At 31.3% G+C, this 23,822-nt stretch overlaps 1 protein-coding gene across 6 annotated transcripts; it reads left to right on the forward strand.

The window, feature by feature from the left end:
• Positions 1-5,206: 5,206 nt before the first annotated feature.
• On the forward strand, positions 5,207-20,662 carry LOC111316848 (uncharacterized). Of its 6 annotated transcripts, none has more exons than XM_022919027.2 (11): positions 5,233-5,364; positions 6,329-8,113; positions 9,676-9,793; positions 9,866-9,951; positions 10,289-10,521; positions 12,072-12,158; positions 12,251-12,350; positions 12,476-12,677; positions 12,764-12,816; positions 13,174-13,379; positions 19,895-20,662. In XM_022919027.2, the coding sequence occupies exons 1-10, from the start codon at positions 5,326-5,328 to the stop codon at positions 13,342-13,344; spliced, it is 2,874 nt and encodes a 957-aa protein (XP_022774762.2). In that variant the 5' UTR covers positions 5,233-5,325; the 3' UTR covers positions 13,345-13,379; positions 19,895-20,662. The 6 variants fall into 6 exon arrangements, with proteins under 6 accessions (XP_022774761.2, XP_022774762.2, XP_089609480.1 ...); XM_089753354.1 differs by having other exon boundaries at positions 20,095-20,412; XM_089753355.1 differs by having other exon boundaries at positions 6,329-7,945; positions 19,895-20,379.
• Positions 20,663-23,822: the final 3,160 nt, after the last annotated feature.

Consider the following 23,822-nt stretch of genomic DNA (forward strand, 5'->3'; position numbering starts at 1 on the left):
GTGAACCGGGCATCATAGTCGGATGTCCAATTTCTTGGCCTCTAACATTTCTAGTCTCGACGTTCAATTGACACAATGTGCATTTTCCATTGTTTCCAATACTAGTACAAGAAGCTATATGCAACATCATACTGGTTGGATAATGGTCCTCAATTAACATGGAATGGGGTCAACGATCATAGTGGAATAGTCTGAACAAAGTTAGATTATCGTAGAATCCTTTATAGGTGATATGATTATAGGATTTCCCTGCATTTGAAACATCCAATGAAAAAGGCAATCTTGTGCAATGAATGTACCTTTCATCAATTGATGTATAGTTCTCAGCACACGTACGATATTGTAACCCATCTAGGTACTCCTGTAAAGCTTGCAATGTATCAACATAAGTACAAGTCTTCCATCAGCGAGTACACAGTAGATCATTTGAGTATGTCAATATGACGACTGGCCCCAATGATGGAAAATGCTAAAAAATTCATACCTACATGAAATATATAAGTAATATTTAATTAGATAATCACATATATAAGTAATGATAAATAAATCAGGTAAATATGAAATTTTTTAACTAATTATAAATATATACCTGGATAAAGATATCTGGTGATTTGATGCACGAATACCTTACCCGTAATCACAAAATGCCTATATAAGTAAGTGAATCTAATCGTCCCCCAAGCATAGCTATCTATGGTAATAAGGTTTTCCAATAAGGGTGAGTACATTATCGAGACTCTTGTTGTGATCTTGTCACAAAATAGCATACTTTCTATCAAATATAGTAGAAAAAGCTTGGGATGCACAAGCAATCACCTCATCATCTGAACTATCAATGGCATGCCTGAAGGTATCAAACAATCAAAATAGTTAAACAATAAATCCCTTACCTTGCACAGTCTCGAATCTAACCACCTCATAAGAAACTTTAAGCAACCTTCACAATACCGTGTTTGCCTCGTGCATCATTAAATGATTCATTGAAATCATATCTTAATGATTGGTATGGGTAGAAAGATGAACACATCATCAAATGTGATACTTAACTCACCAAATGACATATGAAATGTGTTTATCTCCGATTGCCACCTTTTAAAAAAATGGACAGTATCATGTTATTAATTATACAACAGTATCAATTAGACCTCCTAGAAAAGACTCTACGTGATGCTCATCCACGGTGAAAGCCGAAAGCTTAACCTAAGGAATGTCATCGATCATACAATTTTCTAGCTCACCTCTCTCATTCTCATTATCTTCTTTCGAAAGTAGTCAGACACATTTGACTTAGACTGGCATTAACTCTAGTACCTTTACCTCGAGTAAGAATATCTCTTCCTTGTGTCCGAATAATATTTGTAAGAAAAAAAAAGCAACTCATTAAGCTTATAAAATATATTTAACAAAATTTCATAAATAAAAAATGACATTAGACAAAAGTCCAATTTCTTCATCATTAAAAACATGTAAACTCTCGAGTTTAGACAGGATTGATCTTCTTTGCACAGGGGATCGATTCTTCTTGTACAAGGGATCGATCCTCTTTACATAGAAAATAAAAAAAATGGATATTTAAGCTTTTCAAAAAGCCTTAAGTCTTCTCAAAAATCTATTTTCAAGAAACTCAAATTCACCTTAAATCTTATCGTAAACCCTAACCTATATTCACATGCATTTTAACCAAATTTAACCAAATTAATTGAAAAAAAAGCTAGAAATTGTACCTTTAATTAGTGGAAAATTGAAAAACACATGTGATTTGAGCTTAGTGTGATAGATTTAGGGTTTTTTTTTTGGATTGAAAAAAAAAAAGGGAAGAAAAGAAAATGGATGAGTGAAATGGTAGGAATGGGAAATAGAAAAATGGGGTGTGGGGTGTATTTAGTAGAAATAAAAAATTTAAGTTTGAATTTGGAATGTATTTAGTAGTGAAGTGTATAGAGTATAAATATGGGTGTAAATGTAATTCACCTACTAAAATCTGTAAATGCTATCAAAACTATTTTGTTATTATGTATTCCTAAATTACCTATTTAATCTTTTTTATAACATATATGATTTAGTCAATAATTTTAAGCTAAGGGTAACTTTAATTATTCTTATAGATTATATATAATTATATATGCACACAATGGAATTTAACATTAGAAAAAAGATAAAATAGGTAGTCTAGTTAAATATTTTAAAAGGGCATTTGGTTTGTGGTATTTTAGATTCCAAGAGAGAAAATGATATTTGGGAAAATGTAAATTTTTGGCAAGGGGTGATTCTTCATGGCATAGGATTGTTAGATTCTTATGTTTGGTTAGGGGGAAAATGAAATTACTTAATCAAGTATTTTTACTATATTATCTTTCACTACATAACAAACACAACGTTCTTGTCAAATACAAACACAATGTTTGAAAAAAAAAATATGAAGTCAAATATTGGCAAAAAGGCAATCTTTAATGAAATAATTCACAATTACTCCATTTTAAATCTTAAAAATGCAATATTTGAGTGGCTAATTATAAAAAAAAAAGTAATTGATTACTAAATTTTGTTCATCTAAGAAACACAGGAAATAATCCCTGATTATTGTGTTTCAAAACCTAGAAATGTAGTATTTGAGTGAAAAATTAGAAAACGTCAAAATTTAATACTGCATTTAGCTTTCAAGAAATGTAGTAAAGAATCCACAATTACTATGTTTCAAAGTCTCAAAACGTAGTATTCAAGTGGGAAGATAAAAAAAAAAATTACTTACTTAAATACTGTGTTTAGCTTAAAAGAAATGCAGTAAATAATCACATGCCTTAAATTTATATAACAAAACTATTTTGAGCCTTAAATACTATGTTTGTCCACAAAGAAATGCAGTGAAAACCACTACTCAAGTCATCATTCCTGAATACATAGTTCTAATGCAAAACATACTTCTCACAGATTACCTTAAACTAGACTTCTAAAAATTAGACTCTCACATTCTAGGTTTTGTAGTCAAATATAATACACCACATTGAAAGATTGTCAAAATTAAAGAGGGGATTTTTATTCACTTCTAACAAATGACTAATCCCTTATTTTCATGTATGCTAAATTGAGCAAATTTGCCTTGCTTTATAGTTAATATCGAAAAATAAAAAGTGCAAGGCAATGATAGTAATACTTCGTTGCAATGCCAATTAAAAGTTTTTTAGAGGCACATTTAACTATTGTCCTTACCTCAGGTAACTGCTAAATTGCGTGTTAAAATATTACTTAATTATTCATTAGACTATTTGTTCATAATTATTGTGTTTGGTTTCCTTAAAACATCATATTTGACATTGAAAAAAAAAGTATTCAATTACTATGTTAAAACTTCCAACAAACGCAATATTTGTACTATTTATTTTCAATACTACGTTTGTAAATAAAAAACCAAAGTTAAGTTTCTTTCCATACATTAATTTTCAAAAAGATAAAATTGAATAAAAATATTTTTTATTGAGATCAAATATGAAACAAAAATAACTTTCTTTTTAAAATCTAAAAAAAAGGAGAAGTGTGTTTATGATTCTGAGACTTTTGGGTATTGTTGGAATCTAAGATTACTCTAAATAATTAGATAAACATGAACCATATTCCCACAAATAAAATTTTAAAGAAAAATCTCATATTCTCCAAAACTAATTTTCCCTCTAATATGGTAGAAAGTATTGGCAACGAGTAAGGTTAGGATTAGTTGACCTCCTTCTCTAATTTTTTTTTTATACAAACAAAAAAAAAGATAATATTTTTCTCGAGAAAACTTGAAAAAGAGTGAAAGGTTAATAAAAAACGAAAAAAATTATCTTGTTCATAATCTAATCATGGGATCGGATCAAATTTGCTAAGGTTGGTGTAAAATTTTATATCATATAAATTATCAAAATTCTTTTTATTTAAAAAAATTTTAACCTTAACTTTTTAAACTTGAAATACATACAGATGTTTTATAATATATATATATATATATATTAATAGAGTAAAATGTGGAGTGTAAATTACAAAATTATTGGAAATAAGAAATATTACATTAATTTTTTATGCTAAATATTTTTTACAATTTAAGAATTACTAACATTTTCATTCAAATTATTATTTTTTAAAAGATGACATAATTTTTTTATTTTTTTTTATAAAAATTAATGAAAAGTAAGTTATTATGCCATGTGGGTATCCCTTGATAAAAATATATTTGTTTTCGTTAATTCTAATAATCTTTTATTTTTATGAATAAAATCCAAAGAACTAATTAAAAAAAATGTGAATTATCATAAAAATAGGCTGAATACTGATCTATAGTCCGAGGGAAAGCTATTGGATGGTCGATTGACTATTTAGGCGTCATTTGGATCGTCATTTGGATCTTCGATCGGTGCCGTTGGGTTTGATTTGCATCACTTTTTGGCTTAAATCGCGTTATTTTGGTGTTTGGATAATATCAGTGAGTTTTGGTGACCTCCGGTTCTCTACTAGAGCTAAGAGCTCCAGTGAAAAATCACTTTCCCTCAACGCAGCCTTCTACCAATTTTGCCCCTATTTTGTTTTTTTTTTTTTCTCTTTTACCCTTAAAGTTGCAGTAACTTGACAAAAATATTTCTACCATTTTAGCCTTTTTTTTTTTGTTTTTTCATTTGTTTAATTTAAAATAATTTTCTTAATTTAATAATAATAAATAAAATATATTAATATTTTGATTAAATAAAATTTTTAAAATTTTAAATGTTATAAATAATATTAAAAAATATATAAATAATTTACCAATATATTTTTAAAGTAAATCTTTAATAATTATTTTTATTTTTATTTTATTACTATCATTATTTTATTATCTAAATATATATTTTATCATTAATTTTAATATTACTATTATAATAATTAATTAAACATTTATCATTATTTTTAATGTTATTGAAATCAATATTATCGTCATCCGAATTTATTTTTAGATTGTATATTATCAATAGCTGATAAATAACGGATCCTCCGTAAGGGCTAGAAGTTTCGTATATTTCGCAGATTAAAATAAAAACATACATCGACCGAAAATCCACGGCTGAGAGCTTACGACCCGCCTAACGTACGCAAACTCTGCTCTATCACTAAAGATTAAAATGTACAACTCGGAGCAGCAGAATATTCCTTTCTGCTGAAACCCAAAATTATTAAGCTAATTATAAAAATAATAATAATAATAATAATAATATAAGTATAAAACAAAAGGCCAAATTTTCCCTCTGTTAAAAGTAAGACCCACTAGCTTCGCACACAACACACGATTACTCTGTCTTGGAAAAGAAAAGAAAAATTGAATTCATGAACCAGCGGAAGCTTCTTCTCAACGAGAGAGTCGAGGTAATTGCTAACGGTTTTTTTTTCTTTTAAGATAAATTTTGATTGATTGATTTATTTATTTAATTTTCACTTCTTATTGTTCTGTTTCTTTTCTCAGTAAAGAAATGCGAGGGAAATTTGTTTCAGAATTGACATTATTTTTATCTTTTCTTTTTGATTTTTCTGATCCACCTGCAAGTTGAGAATTTCTTCTATTTATCCTGCATTTTCCCGGCAGCCAAACAGGAGACTTATCTGTTGTTTCTTTCGAAAATTTTGTTTTCTTAGCGAAATATTGAAAAAAATTACATGTGTTTGAGTTGATTCCTTAATCGAAGCCTCGAGATCTCTTGTTACATTGGTTTCATTTTTTTTAAGAAATTAAAATTTCAAATGTAAAATTAATTTTCCCGCATTTTCTGAGTAACCACGCGAGAGCACATTTTTTCTGGCAAATTTTTAATTCCAAAATCATTTGTAATTCTCTTTTGTTAAAATTTATTATTACTGAATTTGGGTTATTTCATAAAATTTTATTGATTTTATTTTCTTTTCGAGTATGATATGGAGATTTGATTCACAAGCATAAACAACAGTTTCTTTTTCTTTTATAAATTAAAATTATTAAATCTTTTAAATTACGGAAAAGCTAAGTAAAGGAGGCCAATGCATAGACTAAGTTTTAATTATTTTAAATTAAAGAGAAGTACCCAACCTCTAGTCCCCCTTTTCTAGATCTTCAGGAGATTAAGTTGAAACTGACATTGTAGTTAGCTTGGTCATTCAAGTTGTTCACTAGTAATTGTCACAGTTTTCAAGTTAAAGTCCCATTGAAACTATTTTTTTATTTAAACAAATGTTTTGAGTTTTGGGGATGTTTGTGTTCCTGTACTAAAAAGATTGTTACATTTTTTTTTTCACAAAATGTTGCATTTATTTGATTTGCTGCTGTGCTGATATGAATTCCATTGTGGATGGGTTTTAGGTTCGCCAGTTTGAGGAAGGACTACGAGGATCATGGCACCCTGGGGTGGTTGTTGGTGTTTCAAACTTATTCCGATCCATTGAATATGATGAACTCTTGTGTGAAACAGGTGAGTCAAAGCTCATTGAATCCATCCCTGTGACGGAGGCAATTGAAGGTCTTCATAGCCGTCGCCACATTCCATTGACCTATCGTGGGCATGTACGACCTCTGCCTCCCCCATCTCAACCTCTTTCTAATCAAAAGCTGGGTTTTGGGGTTTGCGTTGATGCGTTGTTTGAAGATGCATGGTGGGAAGGGGTTATTTTGGATAATGATGATAATGCATCTGAGCGGTCTGTGTATTTTCCTGATGAGGGTGATGAGTGCAAATTCAGTGTGAGTCAATTACGTGTAGCTCATGAATGGGATGAGTTTATGGGCATTTGGAGAGATCGAGGTGTATGGATATTGGTGCAGTTAGCGAAGGAGCTTGAAGGTGATGTTCCCTTGGCTTGTTGTGTAAAGAAAGTCTGGTCCTCCATACGTTTAAATTATGGGTTCATAAAGATGATATCTGAGTGGACTTGTGGTGTTCGGACCGTTTGGAGGAAGTATTTCATGGAAGTTGTTCAGGAGATTGCAGTTGGAATAAGTCGGCGCAATCTTGCTAATCGCAAAATTTTGGCATGGATGGTGGGAAAAAAAGGTAATAAGTTAAAGGATCCTGGGCAAGCGAATTCCCATTTATCTGACACTTTTGTGCTGGCTGGAAGCTGCAATGATCTCAAGGCTGTTAGATCATCTCAAAAACGAGAGGAAGGAGGTCCTCTTGGTAAGCACAAAGGTAGGAAACGATCTGTAATGTCAAAATTGAAACATGAGGAGCTATCTACAATAAATAAATCTACCAGGAAAAGTTTTTGGGCAGATAAATCATGTGGAGAAAAGCGAATGACATCAGATGTATCGTTGATAAAGAGTAACTACAGTATACTGATACATGAGTCTGATCAGATACCAAATCATTACACTGATAATAATAAAGAAGTATGTTCTCTTCCTACACAAATAAAGGAGTCTGGTAAACTTGAATCTGAAATAAACAAACAAAAGTCTCCTACACTTTGTGAAAATGGGGCTAATCAGTTCTGTGTTGAAAGCTCAGGAGGAAGTAAAACCTTTTCTTATGCTGTTTCTCATGTTCAAGACAATCAATCAGCTTGCAATAGTTTCAAAAAGCATGGGCAGATCGACGGTAATCTTGCTGCCAATTTTCCTGACTGTAGCAAAATGCATGTGAGCAGGCTAGCGTTCTTCTCTGTTATTCATAAGCGAAGACGATCTACATTGATGAGAAGAAGGATTTCAAAGATGTGTCAGAAACCAAATTCAAAGGTTACAAAGCCATCAAAGGTGGAGAAGGGGCATAACAGGGCTTCTTTCCTTCTTGTTTATAAGCGGAACAATGATTTAGTAAGGAGGAAAAGGTTTTCAAAGGAACCTAAGGAGGCTGATTCAAAAGTTGAAGCAATCCCAAGGAAAGAGGAGAAAGGCCTAGATGTCATTCAGAAAGAAGATGATTTAGCTGCTGGTCACCATAGTCTGAGTCTTCCCATTGATAACTGCAGAAAAAAGGTTAGGCTTAAAGACATGGTATCTTGCTCTCGGAGGAGCAAGAGGAAGTGGCAGTGTCGTGCCTCCCGACTGTTTGATACAATATGTAGTGTCTGTCACTATGCTGGAGATCTTATTATATGTGATCATTGCCCATGTGCATATCATTTAAGTTGCATTAACCTCAAGGTCTGTTCTCTTCCTGTATCACCTATTTACTGTTGTGTCTTTTGTTTCTGTGGTTCAGTTTATTGCAGTATAAAAAACTTTTTACAGATTCCACTAGTTGAATACATAGTAACACATGCATTTTTATTCTTTTTGGATGCCTAAATTCACATTGTAAAATATTGGTTTATTTCTACTTCCAAGTTTTGTTTTTTGGTGTAAAAACAAAATCTTTTAGGTCGGGACATAGTTATTACTGTTATTTGGACTAGTGCTTTCTATTATGCTTGGAAGATTGCAGTCTGGTATATCATTACAGTGCTAGAAGAAAAAGGAAGCTTGTGGATAGAAACCTGACTTAAGTGCAAGGAAAAGAAATCAGAAAAATAACTATTAAAAGTGATGAAATTAATCTAGGGGCTGTCCTAAGAAATTTGTTTTTTTGGGTACAAAGGAGTAGAATATAATACTAACTAATTAACCTTGTTTTTCTTAAGCATTGCTTAATGCATACAGAAGCTGTTGAAACAAGTTAAACTTTTGGTTTTAGTTATATCATATAGCTATAATATAGACTGCTTGCTTGCTCATGCTGACCTTGGTATAACCTGACCAAATTGACCCTCCATGTGATCACCTACTTGCACTAGGATGTCTAAACAGATCTATAACTTATTTGAAAGAAAAAAAATGCATCTAGAACACAAAGGCGTTGGCTGGATATATGCAATTATGCATAACGAATACAGTAAATTTCGATATGAAATATAGAATCCTACAATATATAAAAGTTGAGTCCTCAGGACTCAGTTGGCATTTAAAATTTTTTAAGGGTAAATATGCCCTATTTTGTCATTTATATGGGTATTAGGATTTTTTTCTTTTTTATTTATTATTTATTATTTATTATTGGGTTCTTGGAAGAAAGAGAACCAAGGGAGAGAAGGAGAGGCTTGTAGAGAGAGGAGTAAAGGAGCAGGCATTGGTGGTTCCTTGACCCTTGGTATCCAAGGCCCGAGAACAGAAACAACTTCTCCTCCTTGTGTATAGTTGTGGATAAAACCTGAACTACTTTGATTACATCAATAAGAGTGTTTTGTATAGCATAAAACGTTATCAGATTAAATCCCTGCTCTTAATTAAGTCTAGTCTTGGCTGTCCAAAATAACTTAAAGAAAATAGCCCCAAAAGGCATAAAACTTTATAATCAAAACATGCTACGGTGGTGCAGTGTCTTGCTGCAGTATTTGCTATGCTACCGCTCTAGGCTTTTTCCCTCCACACTCTTTTAGAAAGTCCTTTCGCTCCTGGAGCTGTAAGGATGAATCATCATTAAGTTTTCTTCATGATTGAGTTCTTAATCTGTTCGTTCAATTTTTTTTTTTGAGTTAAGTGTAGCATTGGAATCTGATGAGATTGGCTTTCTTTATGAATACATGATACATTATTTTATGAAAGTGTTGGTGGCTGATATACTGCAAATTTCTAAATCCCTTAGTTTATATACATTCTGATATTTTTGCTTCAAATAGGGTTAGTGGTTCATTTTGATTGACTTTTGATTCATACTTTTATTGTTTTAGGATGTACCTGGTGAAAATTGGTTTTGTCCATCTTGCTGTTGTGGACTATGTGGCTTGAGAGATTCCAAGAGTGATAGTGAACTTTTTACAAAAACTTGTCTCCAATGCTCCCGCCAATGTGAGTTTAGTTCATGGGAATTTTTTAAAAATCTTTTATATGTATTTAAAAAATCTATATTTTTCTTTGTAGATCATGTTGCTTGCCTAAGTGAAGCTCAGCATCTATCTCCTACAGACTATCCATTTGGGAGTTTTTGTAGTGAGGCTTGTTATAAGGTATAATTCCCTTTATTGTATCTAAGCTCATTTAAGGCTGCGATTAGCTTTTAGGATCTGCTTTATCCATCCACTCCACTCCACTCCACTCCACTCCACTCCACTCCAGTCCTGTACTTGGTTCTTTCTCTTTTTTCATGTTGTAGGTGAGTTATTCAACTGAGTTTGAAAATTTTAGTTCTCTGAATTCCAGAATCAAGTTATGTTCAGGGTGTTATTTCTGGATCTATTTTTGTCATCTTGCTGGATTTGATTGTCTTCTTTAGTGAGAACAGTGGACTGAGATTATTTGACATTCCAACAAGTTTATGATATGGCAACATGTATACCTTTTCAGCTATGTGCTCAACTTTATCAACTTTTGGGAATTTCAAATCCCACTACTGTGGATGGCTTAAGCTGGACGCTGATGAGATCGCTGAAAAATGTGTATCAATTTCCTGATATGTCAAAACCTCATACCTGGATTAAGCTATCTGATGTACTAAGGGTTATCCATGAGTGTTTCGAGCCTGTCAAGGATCCTCATACCAACAGAGATCTGGTCAGGGATGTTGTTTTTAACTCAGGGTAAGGTTTTTTTTTAGTTGTTATAGTTTGGAGATGGTTAAATAAATACTGCTACTTGGAAGGGCTTTTTCTTATTAAAAAAAACGTAATATCATTGCTAAAGGATGTTAGAATATTATCATTTTGTAAGCATAATATTGCCAGTGGCTTGTCACTTTTTGCGTAGAGCATGGGGAGTCTTGGCTTATTATCATATCCTTGTCATGATTAGTGTTGTCTATGTTGCCAGAATTTACTACATGTTTCTTTACAATTTGCTCAATCAAATTTGAGCTTAACAAATATTTTCTACATGTGATTCATACTGAAGTTTATTAATGGTCACAAGAAAAGGGTGCTACACTCAAACTTGGATCTCTACCTCAACCTTTGGCTGTCAACCAACCACCTTAGCTAGGCCCTGTTGGTCATTTACATTGTTAAAGTGGAAATTTTTATTTTTCCAAAATTTGTCCAAGAAACATAGTTTAAATCTGATATGATTTTCCATAGGTGATTTTTTCTGGACTTAATGTTCGAAGTGATAATGAGTAGTTGATAATTGTGACTGTGCTTAGTTATTGAGTGCTGCTAAATGCACCGCAGCCTTTTCTCTTCACATCCTAGCTTTTTTTCTTTTTTTAAATTTTTTGTAAGTGAAATTACTTAATTATTTTTTCTCTTTCACACAAGTTTCCAAAAATGGATTTCCAAATAATCATAAACCTTTTGGGCAATAGATTTCCGAAAAGTCATATAACTTTCCGGAAATGGATTTCTGGAAGATTATAAACCTTTATGGAAATGAATTTCCAGAAAGTTAAATTTCTGATAAGGTTTATGACTTTCTGGAAAATTATATGACTTTTTGGAAATTCATTTCCAGAAAGTTATAAAACTTCAGAAAATTGTGAGAAGGGTAATTAAGTAATTTCACTTACAAAAAATTTTGAAAAAAAAAGTTGCAGTTTGGAAAGAAAAAATGGTGGTGCATTTAGCAGTACTCTTAGTTATTTTCTTGACTTCCCTTTGATGTTTCCGGGCTGTTCAATCTGCTAGTTTGAAGACCTTGGGTTGCCATTGATTGTTGAACTGTTCACAGTGTTATTATGTAGGCCTGGCTTTCTGTTCAAACAAATGATTTTTGGTGTGTATTATGTAGTGTTCCATTCTTTATAATACTTTTCTAGAATTGATGCTTCTAGATTAGGTTAATGCAATTATTTTAAAAGCTTGCATAATCCTCCTGTCTGTTCTTTTTTGTTGAACAGGATTTAAACTTTCTATGTTGAAATAAACTGTTTACATATATTTTGATTCAAATAAACTTTCCCTCTCTCTCTCTCTCTCTATATATATATATATATATATATCATTTTACACTAAGGAAGTCATGGTTTCTGTTGATTATTAGTTGTCCTAAAACTTTGTAAGCTGCAGCAAATTTTGCTCCTTTTCCTTCTTTAGTTAAAATCCCTTAATCATTTTTAAAAGCTGGATCTTACATGAACTGGTAGTTACTGATATTTATCCTCTCTCTCTCTCTCTCTCTCTTATATTCCTATATGAAGGTCCAAACTCAAACGATTAGATTTTCGTGGGTTCTATGCCATGGTTCTCCATAACAGTGATGAAATTTTATCTATAGCCACAGTGAGGTACCTGTTTTCTTCTCTTTTATTTTGTTTTTGTAGATGGTTGCGGAGTTTACTTACCCATAAGCTGCATTTTGGTTATATTTGATATTCAGGATCCATGGGCTAAAGGCTGCAGAGATTCCTCTTGTTGCTACGCCTTTCCAATATCGCCGGCAGGGTATGTGTCGACTTCTTTTGCAGGAGTTGGAGAAGGTAGTTTCCTTTGTTGTGCTCTTACATGTTTTTTGTTTGCATGGAAAAAGGATTTATATAATGGATGCATGGAAAAAGGATATATTTTTCTATAATGGATATGAATGCATCATTTTTATTTGCAGCTGCTCACTCAAATGAGCATCGAGAGATTAGTTTTGCCTGCAATACCGCAGCTAAGAGAAACGTGGGAAACATCCTTTGGTTTCCTGGAAATGACTCTTTCAGAAAGGCTACAATTCTTGGGTTATCCTTTTTTGGCCTTCCAGGGGACAATAATGTTACAGAAATTCCTTAGGAACTCTATGGTTAATAAGGAGATGAGAGGTACCACTTGTGGCACTTTCTTTATTACTGACTAACAATTTTGCACTTCAATATTTAGCACTCTGTTCTGGTATTCTTTGTTGTAGATTTTGCAGAAAAATCTTTTGATTTGGGAGGAAATACGTCAAATGTCTTTATGGTGAGGTTATCTTTTGTTTTCTCTCTTTTGTGCTTTTAATGTTTTAATATTTTATTCCACAGTTCCATAGATTTACAGCCATGTCAGCTGTTTTATGTTAAAATAATTTGGTTCCTTCAAACTTCTTTCCCATATAATTTACTTTAAGAAGTTGATTAATACTACATATATTGTTTGGGTCCAATTACAAACGTTATTGGTTTGTGAATCAGTTGTATCTATCTGCCCTTAATTTTAGTATTTGAACATTTATCAGATTCAGTGCAAATATCAGTTTTCTTGATGTCTTGATTTTTCTAACACAATCCTTTTTTTTTTTACGAAAGTTCTCATGGTAGTCTTGTTTTAATGATCTAGAAGCACAAGCAAGGGTCTAATATCAAGGACAGGTTCTATGGCTTGTTTTACAAGCGCAGGATGAAATTAAAAGTTGTTGGAAAAGAAAATTTGTTCAACAACTGTGGTAGACGTACACGACGTTCTGAGAATTTGTGCAAGCGGAGACGAGTACTGGCTAGCAGAGATTGAAATGCTGATGAATTACAGTAATTGAAAACTCACAGGTGAACATCTATCTATACTGCTTTTAGGGAATGCAGTTCAATGATTTATTTTGTTGACTGCCATCATCAATGTGGCAGTAAAATTGCAAATATAACTAGAGGAAACTAGTCATCCTTTCTGTTTATGTGACTTACTAACATACAATTCTCACCATATCTTGAATATCTAACGTGCTAAAATAGAACTCTCTCATCCTTATGTTGAATTATGCAAGCTCAGGTTAAAAGATTGTTGAGTAAGAGTAGCCTTTTAATGGTAGGTGTATTGATTTGTATCTTCATTTATCAACTTTAACTTTTCTTAATAAGAGCTGGAACATCTTGATATCTTGCTAGTTGCTATAAATTATAATAGCTTCTGTCTGCATGTTATGTTATTGAGATTTGCTATAAATTTCTGTTGTCAAATTGGAATAGATATTCCACAAATGTTTTATTAGTCAAAATGGTACAACTTGCTCTCCTAATTTGAAATTTCCCCTTTTTTCCTGCGCCGCTGTACAATTGTATTAATCAGACCATCAATTTGAGGAATTAAGATTTTCATCTCATAGTTTCACTTTTCTTTGACCTAATTACTATCAACATAAAATTTTTAAATATTGATATGAATCTTTTTTTTTTTTTTAAACTTCCTTATGTATTCTCTAACGTAACAAATCATGGAATATGAGATGTAAGTTCTTAAAGGTTTTGTTAAACCTGAAGTGATTTTCATTGAAACCAAGAGGGTTGAAAAGTAATATTTGATCTTAATTAGATTATATGTAAAATTTGTATGGTATCTGAAAATTCAGAAAAACAGTTTCTACATAAGGAAAAGTATTGATTAGATCTTAATATTTCTTTAAAAAGTCCCTCATTGTTATAAATTTAACTGATTCTTAGTTTTTTAATGTTTTAAATAAAATGTGATTTTGTTTTCATGGACTTTTCATTGTTTGATTTTCAAAAGTGACAGTAGGTCTTGTTTGTTTGATGGGAAACAATACTGATGATACGTAAAGTATAGGTAAAAGGCAAGAGAAAAGTTGTTCTAATACCTAAACTTCAATTGCTAGGGATTACTATAAGAATTTAGGGTTGACATGGGATGTAGATTGATCAACTTTTCTGGCTGAGTCAAGTTTTATTTTTATTTTTATTTTTCTTATTTTTTTAAAATTTTGAATAGTCTATTGAGTTTTCTTAATCTACTTTTGATTGTTTATTTTGGAAATACATAAAAAAATTTAATTGAGGTACACATGCAATTGTTTTTCTTAAAGAATTAGAAACTAAAGTTTTGACTGTTATGGATAATAAAAAGAATGATTTTAGTTTTTAGATGGAGTGGTCATACTTGAATTGGTGTTAGTTTTTTACTTTTTAGCCATTTCTTCCCTTTTAAACAACTTTATTTTCTTTTATTATTATTATTATTATTATTATTATTATTTTATTTTATTTTATATCATAATTTGGAAAAACAGAAATCAAGTAGTAAAAGGAAAAATAAATTGGAGGTTTAGTTTTATCAGGCCAAGAATAATTATTTTAATCCGATCCTTGTTAGACACAAGTATTGTTCTCTCGTGGGCGCATTTAGTAATATTATCTGGCTTTATATGTAGTCCAATGGCATATTTGGATCTTATCTAATAATCAAAGGCCAAGTCAACTTAATCTGCTTTTATTGTCATGTACTCTTCTCATTTCAAGAGATTTAACAAGGGAGTTCTTTTTGTGTTGTTCAACTCTGATGAGGTTGTGAATGCATTTTCTCTTAGATTTGATTGCTTTGAAAACCTTCGGTGTGGTTCTCAGGTTCTAAACTTCTTCTATTGTGATTAGCCTCTATAAACAACCTTGACTTGGCATCTTTAAATCCCCAGTTTTTCGTAATTCAGCTTGAAACCTCTAAAACCCTAAAATGGTTTGGCCCTTAATTACATTAATCCCCACAGTTAACAGTCATAGAGGGACAAAATTTAGAGTGCCACTGATTGATTGAAAATGGGATGACTATCCATATGACCTGGTAGATAATGGGAGGTTGGGGGCTCTAAAAGCCAAAGAAGTGAGCTGCAAATCATCAATCAATAATCCTTGAATTTGAGTAAGCAAGATTCATGGTTCATCAACTAGAACCACTAAGGATAAAGCAGAACTAGTATTACAGACTTGAGTAGATTGAATTAGTTTATGTGCCACTCTCTAGGCTGACCATCTTGCCACATGCCAAAGGGCACCAAGCTAGATTTTCTGGACATGGCAAGCTGGGGGGTGGGGGTTGACTTTTATAAAAGGTTTGCTCCCTTTGATGTTGTTGGAGATATTATGTAGAAAGTTTGCATAGCAGTACCGGATTATGGATAGAATTGATCCACTTCGTTTTCAAGTTGTTTAGCTCCAGATTGTGTGCAAAGAGCATTCTGTTTGTTGTCATGAAGCTAGTTGGACAAGCTAAATCTGGTGGACTGGTGTGAAGAATGATCTTATTAGAGAAGAAGTCGGGCAATGTGGCTGGTTGATAATTTGTAGGAGACGTGGCTTTGAATGTGAATAAGTTCTGAGCAGTTGAAGATTTCATCTAAGGAGTTGAGGAATTTTGTCAGACTATTTATTCTTCAATGTAAGTTGTGATTGCCTGTTGGTATTTGTAACCAAATGGGGATGCATGAAGTCCTTAATGTGAATGAGCCTTTCCAATTCCCATGAAATTGAGAAGAATTTGAAGTCCACTATTGACCCCATTTTTTTTTCTCAAGTTGAGGAGACAAGGGTTTCTAAGCCCTAATGGAGTCGGGTTTCTTAGGGTAAAATCTTCATCTCAAAGCTTAAGGCTTATTTGGTTGGTGATTGAAAGTCGGCAAGTATTTTTGGTTTAGGAATCATGAGAACAGGCACAAGGTACAAAAATACCTCAAATTGAAAACATTGATAGATAGGTAAATAGATAGATAGACAAAACGCTTTTATAGAGGATGGGCTCTTAAATATTGATGAGCTTCAAAAAGATTCAGTGGATTCTTCTCTTTTGTCTATTATTGGACAAAATTAAGCTATGCCAAAGGTAGAGAAAGATATTTGGTTTCATTTGGCTATGGTTGTGAAAATGAAGCTAAGAAGCTTAAATTGATTACAACAGCAGCATGGAAGTGGTGTTTGGAGCTACTGTTTGGAAGTTGGAACTTACAATGGAATTGTCAGGTGGCATTGACTAATAGCTCAACCCTTTTCTTCACATGAGTTTGTTTAGTTTCCTTTTATTGTGGTTGTTATGTGCATTTATTTTTGGTTTGATGATTGTCCGTGGTTATATGATAAAGACGTGTGACAAAATATTCAGGGCAAATAAATATTCTTTCACCTTTGACAATGTTAATATTATGTTGAAGCTTATGAGTGCAGAAAAAATGAAAAGAAAAACCAGCAACTAAGGTCAAGTGATGTTAAAATTATATAGTCTTTAAGTTTTATTTGAAAAATTCAGAAGTAAAGGGTGGATATTGGAGTTGTCTATGTCATTGTGACTGATGAAAGTAAGGAATTTGCCAGTGTATGACATCGAAAAATGCCTCTAGAACACCTTTTTGTGGTTATTTGTTTTGATTTGTGAGGTAATTGTCCTTGGTTATATGAACAAGATGTGCATATAATGGTAGGCCAACAATTCTTTTAACCTTAACAATGAGGATACCATGTGGGGGCTTATGAATGTAGAAAAAATGAAAAATATCAGCAACTAAGGTCGAGAAATTGTGTTGAAAATTTGAAAAGCATCTCCACTTATTTGATAGAAACTTGATGAGTAAAGCATGAGAAGTTGAGTTGTCTATGCATTATGTCCAATGAAAGCAGGGAATTAGCAAGTGTACCCATGGAAATGGCCTGTATAAATGGCTAAATTATTGGTGGTTTTCTTTGGGGATTTTGCGCTAACAATGAAACTGCCATGATGCACAAAATTTAAAATGCTTTTGATCTTGAAGCAGATTTGCTATCACTAAATGTGTCATTCGAATGTCTTGTAGCATGCAAATCTTAAAACATATTTTGAACAGCTTTCAAAGAACTTTGTTTGTAAAAGTCTTGGCGCAAACGTAGTTCCTTTTTCTCACATTGAAAGATGAAAGTCGACAACTGTTTGTAGACAAGCACTCAACAAGATTAAAAAAAAAAAAATACAAGCTTTCAGTTCTTAAGACTCTTATGACATTCTCTATATGGTGGCGTTTCTTAATATTGCTGAAATTAACTTGAAATTGGGTATGAACTAATTAGTATAAAACATGGAGAGGAGTGGTAGTGGTTAGTTATGCTGTTCAGTCTTACAAATGCTTTCCAAAATCTTTACGAGGGTATGACTCAGGCATTACAACCTTAATCTGGTTTACATTTTAATGTATAGCATAACCAAAGAACATCTTCCATACTCATAGCAATTGATGAGGGTCCTTTGACTGGAAGTGTTAGACAGTGTATGTTTTTGTTTCATGCAGAGAAGTGGAACATATCTTAGAAAGGTGAAAACCATCTTGGATGGCCTAAACCTATTGTGTATCCTCAAATTTTTATGTATCTGCTTTTTTTTAGACAACTACGTCTAGCATAACTGATTGCATTAGTGGTAGAACGCAAGTTGCTTTTGCATAAATATTCTTTTAGTATGATGTAATCATCCCAAAAATTTTGGTGTTACTACACCCATAACATTAATGTTCATACAAAATTACTGGAACTATATAAATACACATTTATTCTATTTATTATATATAATAGGTTAATATATAGTAATTGCATAATCTCAGTATGAGTTTTATTATGTAAAAAATAAAACGGAGGGATTAAGTTACACTAGTATAAAACTAATTAAGTTTTACATCCTTCTATAACTTTATGTAAAATTAATATTTTAACAAGCTAATAGTTGAATTTAACAACTTACTCATATTCATCATGCATTGAAAAGTTCAAGTCAATTCCATATGCATATTACATCGATCAAGAACACATTTTTTATATATATTAAACAATTGAAAATTTTTTGTTATCTAATAAATAGCTATACATTTTTTATTGGCTTGAAATTTAGTATGCATGATTTATATGATTAGAGCATGAAATCCATTGATTGGATTGACAATAGAAATCAAATAATAAGAAATGAAATGGTGTAAAACTTAAATATTTTACATTTTTGTAATTGGATCTCTCATAAAAAATTAATGTATTAATACAAGTTTAATCATATTTGTTTATGCATTCGTATAAACGTGTATTTCAGATCTCTATTTAAGTATTACGTACCAAATTAGGGGTAAAGATCATTCTGTTTGAGGTAATGCTTTAAACCTAAGCCTATGTCAGAAAAGGTGATAAAGCATCACCTTGGATGAAATCATTATTTTTCATTCAAATCTTGAGAGGTTGAAGTACATCAATTCCTAAAATTGGAGTCCTTATCAAGGAAAATAGGTTCTTTCATAATAAGACTCAATTGTCATTGCAATAAAAGGTTGGAAAAGGGCAAAAGGTGCTTTAATATTGAACAGACGAAATTGTTACTAATTTGGTTTAAGGTGATTGGGCATGATTGTTAGATATAAAAGGGAGTATGCTTCTGCAAGTTTTGCCAGTGTTATCATGCTGATTTTTTGTGAGGCTAATGGCTGTATCATTTGGATTTTTCTATCCATGATTTTTTTTATCAAGGGATGAACTTGTGCTTGATACTTTGAGAGCAGGTGGTGTGGGAACTCCATTCTAAGCGGATGGTTATTTTGGGTGTCATAAATGGATTGTGGTTGAAATCATTGCTATCGACCTAGTTTGAAGTGAGATGTTGTGAAAGGATAACTCATTGGCCAAAGTAAGGATGAAAAATACCAAGATGCAAAATTTGTGAACCACTTGTAGTTTACTGTTGTAGACATGAATATTGCGACATTGAGTTATCCATAATAGTTTGAGTGATTGCTAATCTGTCGTTAACTGTCGGAAACATTGAATAATGCTACGTTGGTAATGCTACGTTGGTAGTTGTCCATAAGAGTTTGGGTGATCCCTCGTGATGCTTGTTGGATGACTATACTCCATTCGGATTAAGTACTTACCATGCCAGAATTTGTGTGTGATGGTGAATAACACCGCATGTTGTAGTCCTGAAGTTGTCATTGGTTTGCAACCTTATGAAGTCCATTGATTTGATTCTTTATTGCCAAGTCATGCTCAAAGTGTTCTGGCAAAAAAAAAAAAAAAAAAACTTTCCTAGTTACATTGTAGCAGATTCATTATGAGCTAAGATGGAATGTTGTAATTAAAAATGTAATTTGAATACTCAAGCTGATAGTTCAGAAACTTTTCTAATTCTAATGTTGAGGCTATATCCACAGTTATCATTATTATTATAGTTGTTTTTCCTTTACTGTTAATAATATTTATTTGTTTTAGATATGAAATATGGGAGTTGTCAGTGGAATGGCAAATGGTGCCTGCACTTATTTCACAATCTTTATTTTGGTTTCTGATAGGATCTTGGCAAGTATTTTGAATGGTGCATTTTTAGCAAAGAATAGCCGAATCCCTGAAAACTCAGAATAGCCATTCTGGGGTCTCCCCTTCAGTGCCAGGCATTTTTGTTCATGTGTATTTAATTCAATTTCGAATGCATCCTTGACACGAGAAACACTGTTGGTTGAAACTGAATTTCATCGTCTGAGATCAACTTCAGGACTGAAATGACTAACAGCAGTGGGCTGGAAGCCGGGCCAATGTTTTGGAGACCAGGGGCCTAACGAGGTTGCCTAGAGAAACTGAAGCTTGGTGAAGCTGAGTTGAGGTGTTATACATGTGTTTGATCCTTTTTCCAAATTGCACTCAACGATTCGTCCCACCAAACAATGACATGGACGGGCAGAAACTTATTACCTATAATCTTTGTCATGATGTCAAGCCACATCACTTGTCAACCTATTCAAAACTCTTGGTGGCTGATTCTTTTCATTCTAGCATGTGGAAAAAAAATGAAGACAAAAATCAAAACTTGAACAAACTGGGTTGGAATTTTTCTTTTTTTTTATAGCAACACGTGCAAAGGCGGAGGCAAAAGGTAAATATATATCCTGAGATAAATAGAAAAGCAGAAGCAGAAGAAACATATGTAGCTATGGATGCAGATTTCAAATTAGGCTGAAGCATAAGCATAAGCATATGCATATGTGGATACAAATGTAGAAACAAAAGCACTAAAAGCACATATTGAAACACAAGCGTTTCCTTGCTGCTTCCTCGGTCCTTCAACTTTACTTGGCTCAACATTTGCAATAATTGTGCTCCGGGCATTATGCACAATATTCATGTCTCCATGCATTTGTTATTGTGTTTGTTAGTATGGGAAGTGTAAAATAATTGACTATTAGCAAAACAGTTTCCAAATACCACATTATATACATTTCAAATAAGATCAAACAATATGTAGTTACTTAACAACAGATCTTAATGTTTAATTTTGAGAGGTCAAACTAATATTTTACGATAATTTATATTTTTTATTTTTATCAAAATATATCAAATCTATTACTAACAAAAAAGAAGAGTTTTTAGATCTAACGTATAACAAAAAAACTTGTAATAATAATAATAATAATAATAATAATAATAATAATAATAAGCAATTGATCTCACAATTTTTACGAACAAATCACTAGCAACATTTTTTATAAAAATAAAATCATTATATTTTTTACATTATTAATATATTATCTTATATATCATATTTAATATTTTAGGTATTAAAGCAAAAAAAAAATCATAAAAAATTATATTTTTAAATAAAAATAGATTTTAGAACAATAGACTAGAGACTTTGATACAAAGAATTGAAACCTTTTAATTGTTTATCTGATACTTTTAAATTATGAAAAATGAAAAGGTACTTAAGCTAATCATGCTAATTATTTTTATTTGTAATAATTAAAAAAATTGAGCATGCAAGATATAATAACAAAAAAAGTTTCGTTGAAAAAAAAAAGGATTCCACTTGAATATTATTCAATTTGATTTTAATTATTATCATATTCATATGTATATAAAACTTAAATTCATAACCCAAGTTAAAGAAATGTAACATTTAAATAAATACAAATAAAATTTTTTGTTATATATATCCAAAATAAATATATAGAATAAAGAATAATATATATGAACATAATAAATTTAGGTTCGAGGGAGCTTAACTAATTTATTTATAAAGCACTTTAAAATTATTAAGAAATAATATGTATAAAAATATTTTTGAAATTTTAGGTAGAAAAATCTTTTTGTTAGTTTTTTATGTATAAAGTCAGCATTAGAGCTCGCCCATCAACATTAGAGTTGTCCATAAGATGGACGTGCTAGCCTAATTCGACTTGAATTGGGCTATAGATAATGTCTTTCAAGTAGAGGATATTATTTAAATAATAAAAATATTTTTATTTAATTTTAATTTTAAAATATATTAAAATATTAAAATAAAAATAATTTAAAATAGTATCAAGCTTATGCAGGCCTAATTGGACCAGGGTGAACCCTAGGTAAGGCTAATCGAGCTTAGCCTAATCTTGCTCTGACTCATGAACACATTTAGTTAGTATGTTATTATCATGTTTTGCTTTATATATTGAATTTGTTTTGTTTTTTCTTGGGATTATTAGTGTTATTTTTTTTTTCATTTTCTTTTCTTAGGTGGTATCTTTTTAAGTTTTAATAGCAAGTTTGAGTCTTTTGTAATTGATTTGAGCCAACCTTTTTATCAAGCATAGCCATCAAAACATTAGTATATAGCACAAAAAAAAAGTTCATTTTCAATGAAACAAAAGATATCATTTGGGATATAAAAGTGAATGTTCATAGTAGTTGGGACCAAGTCATAAAGAAAACAACTTTTGGCAACTACATTAGATGAGAGCATGGAGAATGACTAATGGATTTCATGAGATATTTGGGATGTTGTAGCATTGATGGAGCTAAGATAGGGCCATCAACCAAGGATTGGAACTTACTAACCAAATTACTGTTGATAATCTTGAAATTGAGTCAAACTTGAAAAGCATCATTTTCATCCTTGATTTTAAAGTGCTTAAAACCCATCCTTACATTTATACAATCAGGATAACCAAATAGCTTTAAAGCATGAGGAAGAATTGAAAGATTAGCCATGTTTCAAGAGAGAAGAACTAAAAGGTGGACTGGTTTACCAAACAAGATCTTGAATAGCATATAAACCTTGTTTCTTTGCATAGCCCAACTACAAAGTTGAAAAGTATCTTGCTAGTTGCCTCCTTTAGAGTGGCTTTCACTAGATTTATTTGTAAGAGCCTAGCCCTCCAACGGACAAAAAAAAAGTCACTAAAAGCATGTAATTTTATCACTAGTATTATATCTTAAGAAATTGTTACGTAGTCATTTAATGTTACAAATTTCTTTGTCATTGATTTGAAAGTGACAAAATTTGTTTATTTGTCATAATAACTTAATTTTTATTTATATAACTTTATGGAGTCTAAAAAGTAAAATAATAACAATTAGTTGATTATCAATATTATTAAAATTTTCTTCTATGTCAACAAAATTATTTGGTCATAAATACTTTGATAATTATGAAGATATTTTTATTATTAAACTAATTTAGTTTTTAAAACAATATAATAAACAATAAATAAAAATATAAGACATAAAAAATAATAATGCTTTTAATTTTGTGGGTATTATAATTACATATATATTTTTTATCTGGCCAAGATAGAGATTTGTTAAAATATTGGCTATATAAAATATTAAATTAGTGTGATTGATGGAATTGGTGGAATTATTGTCGAAGTTTATGGCATTAATGGCATAAAATATAGTGTAAAGAAGTGCATTAATAACTATATATTATTTGAGGTTGTAAAGTTTAAAAGAAGCCTATAAATACCATATCATTATTTTCATTAGAGGTAACCATAAAAGAAATCAAAATCTGTTCGTCTCAGAGCATTTGATTTCTTTACTTTTCTCTTGTTTCTTTTCTCTTTGTATTTTATAACAAAAGAATAATGGGTGCAAGTGCTTTTAGATAAGTAATTGTTTGAAAGAATCTTATTTATTGTGGTTGAGTGGTAAATTATATGTGATTTTAATAAGTTTTCATACAATATATTTTATCTTTTACAACCTATAATTTTTCTCATGTTTGTGGTTCTTCATGTAAATTCTTGTGTTATAATATTCTTCATATTTTTTGTTTCTATGTTATTGTTCATATTTTATATAAGGTGAATGTTGATGTTGAACCTTATCACCTAATTACAAATAACATCTCCCAAAGTATATGCTAATCAATCAATTGCTTATTCCAAAAATTTAATGAGTAACCAAAGAGGGAGAACTTTCATTGATCCAATTCTTATGACCAACACTAAATTACTTATTTAACTC

This window comes from Durio zibethinus, chromosome 24, assembly GCF_047325235.1.
Source record: "Durio zibethinus cultivar Kanyao isolate XHJ-2024 chromosome 24, ASM4732523v1, whole genome shotgun sequence".
Taxonomy (NCBI): domain Eukaryota; kingdom Viridiplantae; phylum Streptophyta; class Magnoliopsida; order Malvales; family Malvaceae; genus Durio; species Durio zibethinus.

What these genes read in the sequence shown, in the direction of transcription:
- LOC111316848 (XM_022919026.2), top strand. Translation starts at nt 5,326, where the DNA reads ATGAACCAGCGGAAGCTTCTTCTCAACGAGAGAGTCGAG. An exon ending in TTCTCAACGAGAGAGTCGAG is followed by an intron (nt 5,365 to 6,328) that starts GTAATTGCTAAC and finishes GATGGGTTTTAG; the next exon opens with GTTCGCCAGTTTGAGGAAGG. An exon ending in GATGTTGTTTTTAACTCAGG is followed by an intron (nt 10,522 to 12,071) that starts GTAAGGTTTTTT and finishes TCCTATATGAAG; the next exon opens with GTCCAAACTCAAACGATTAG.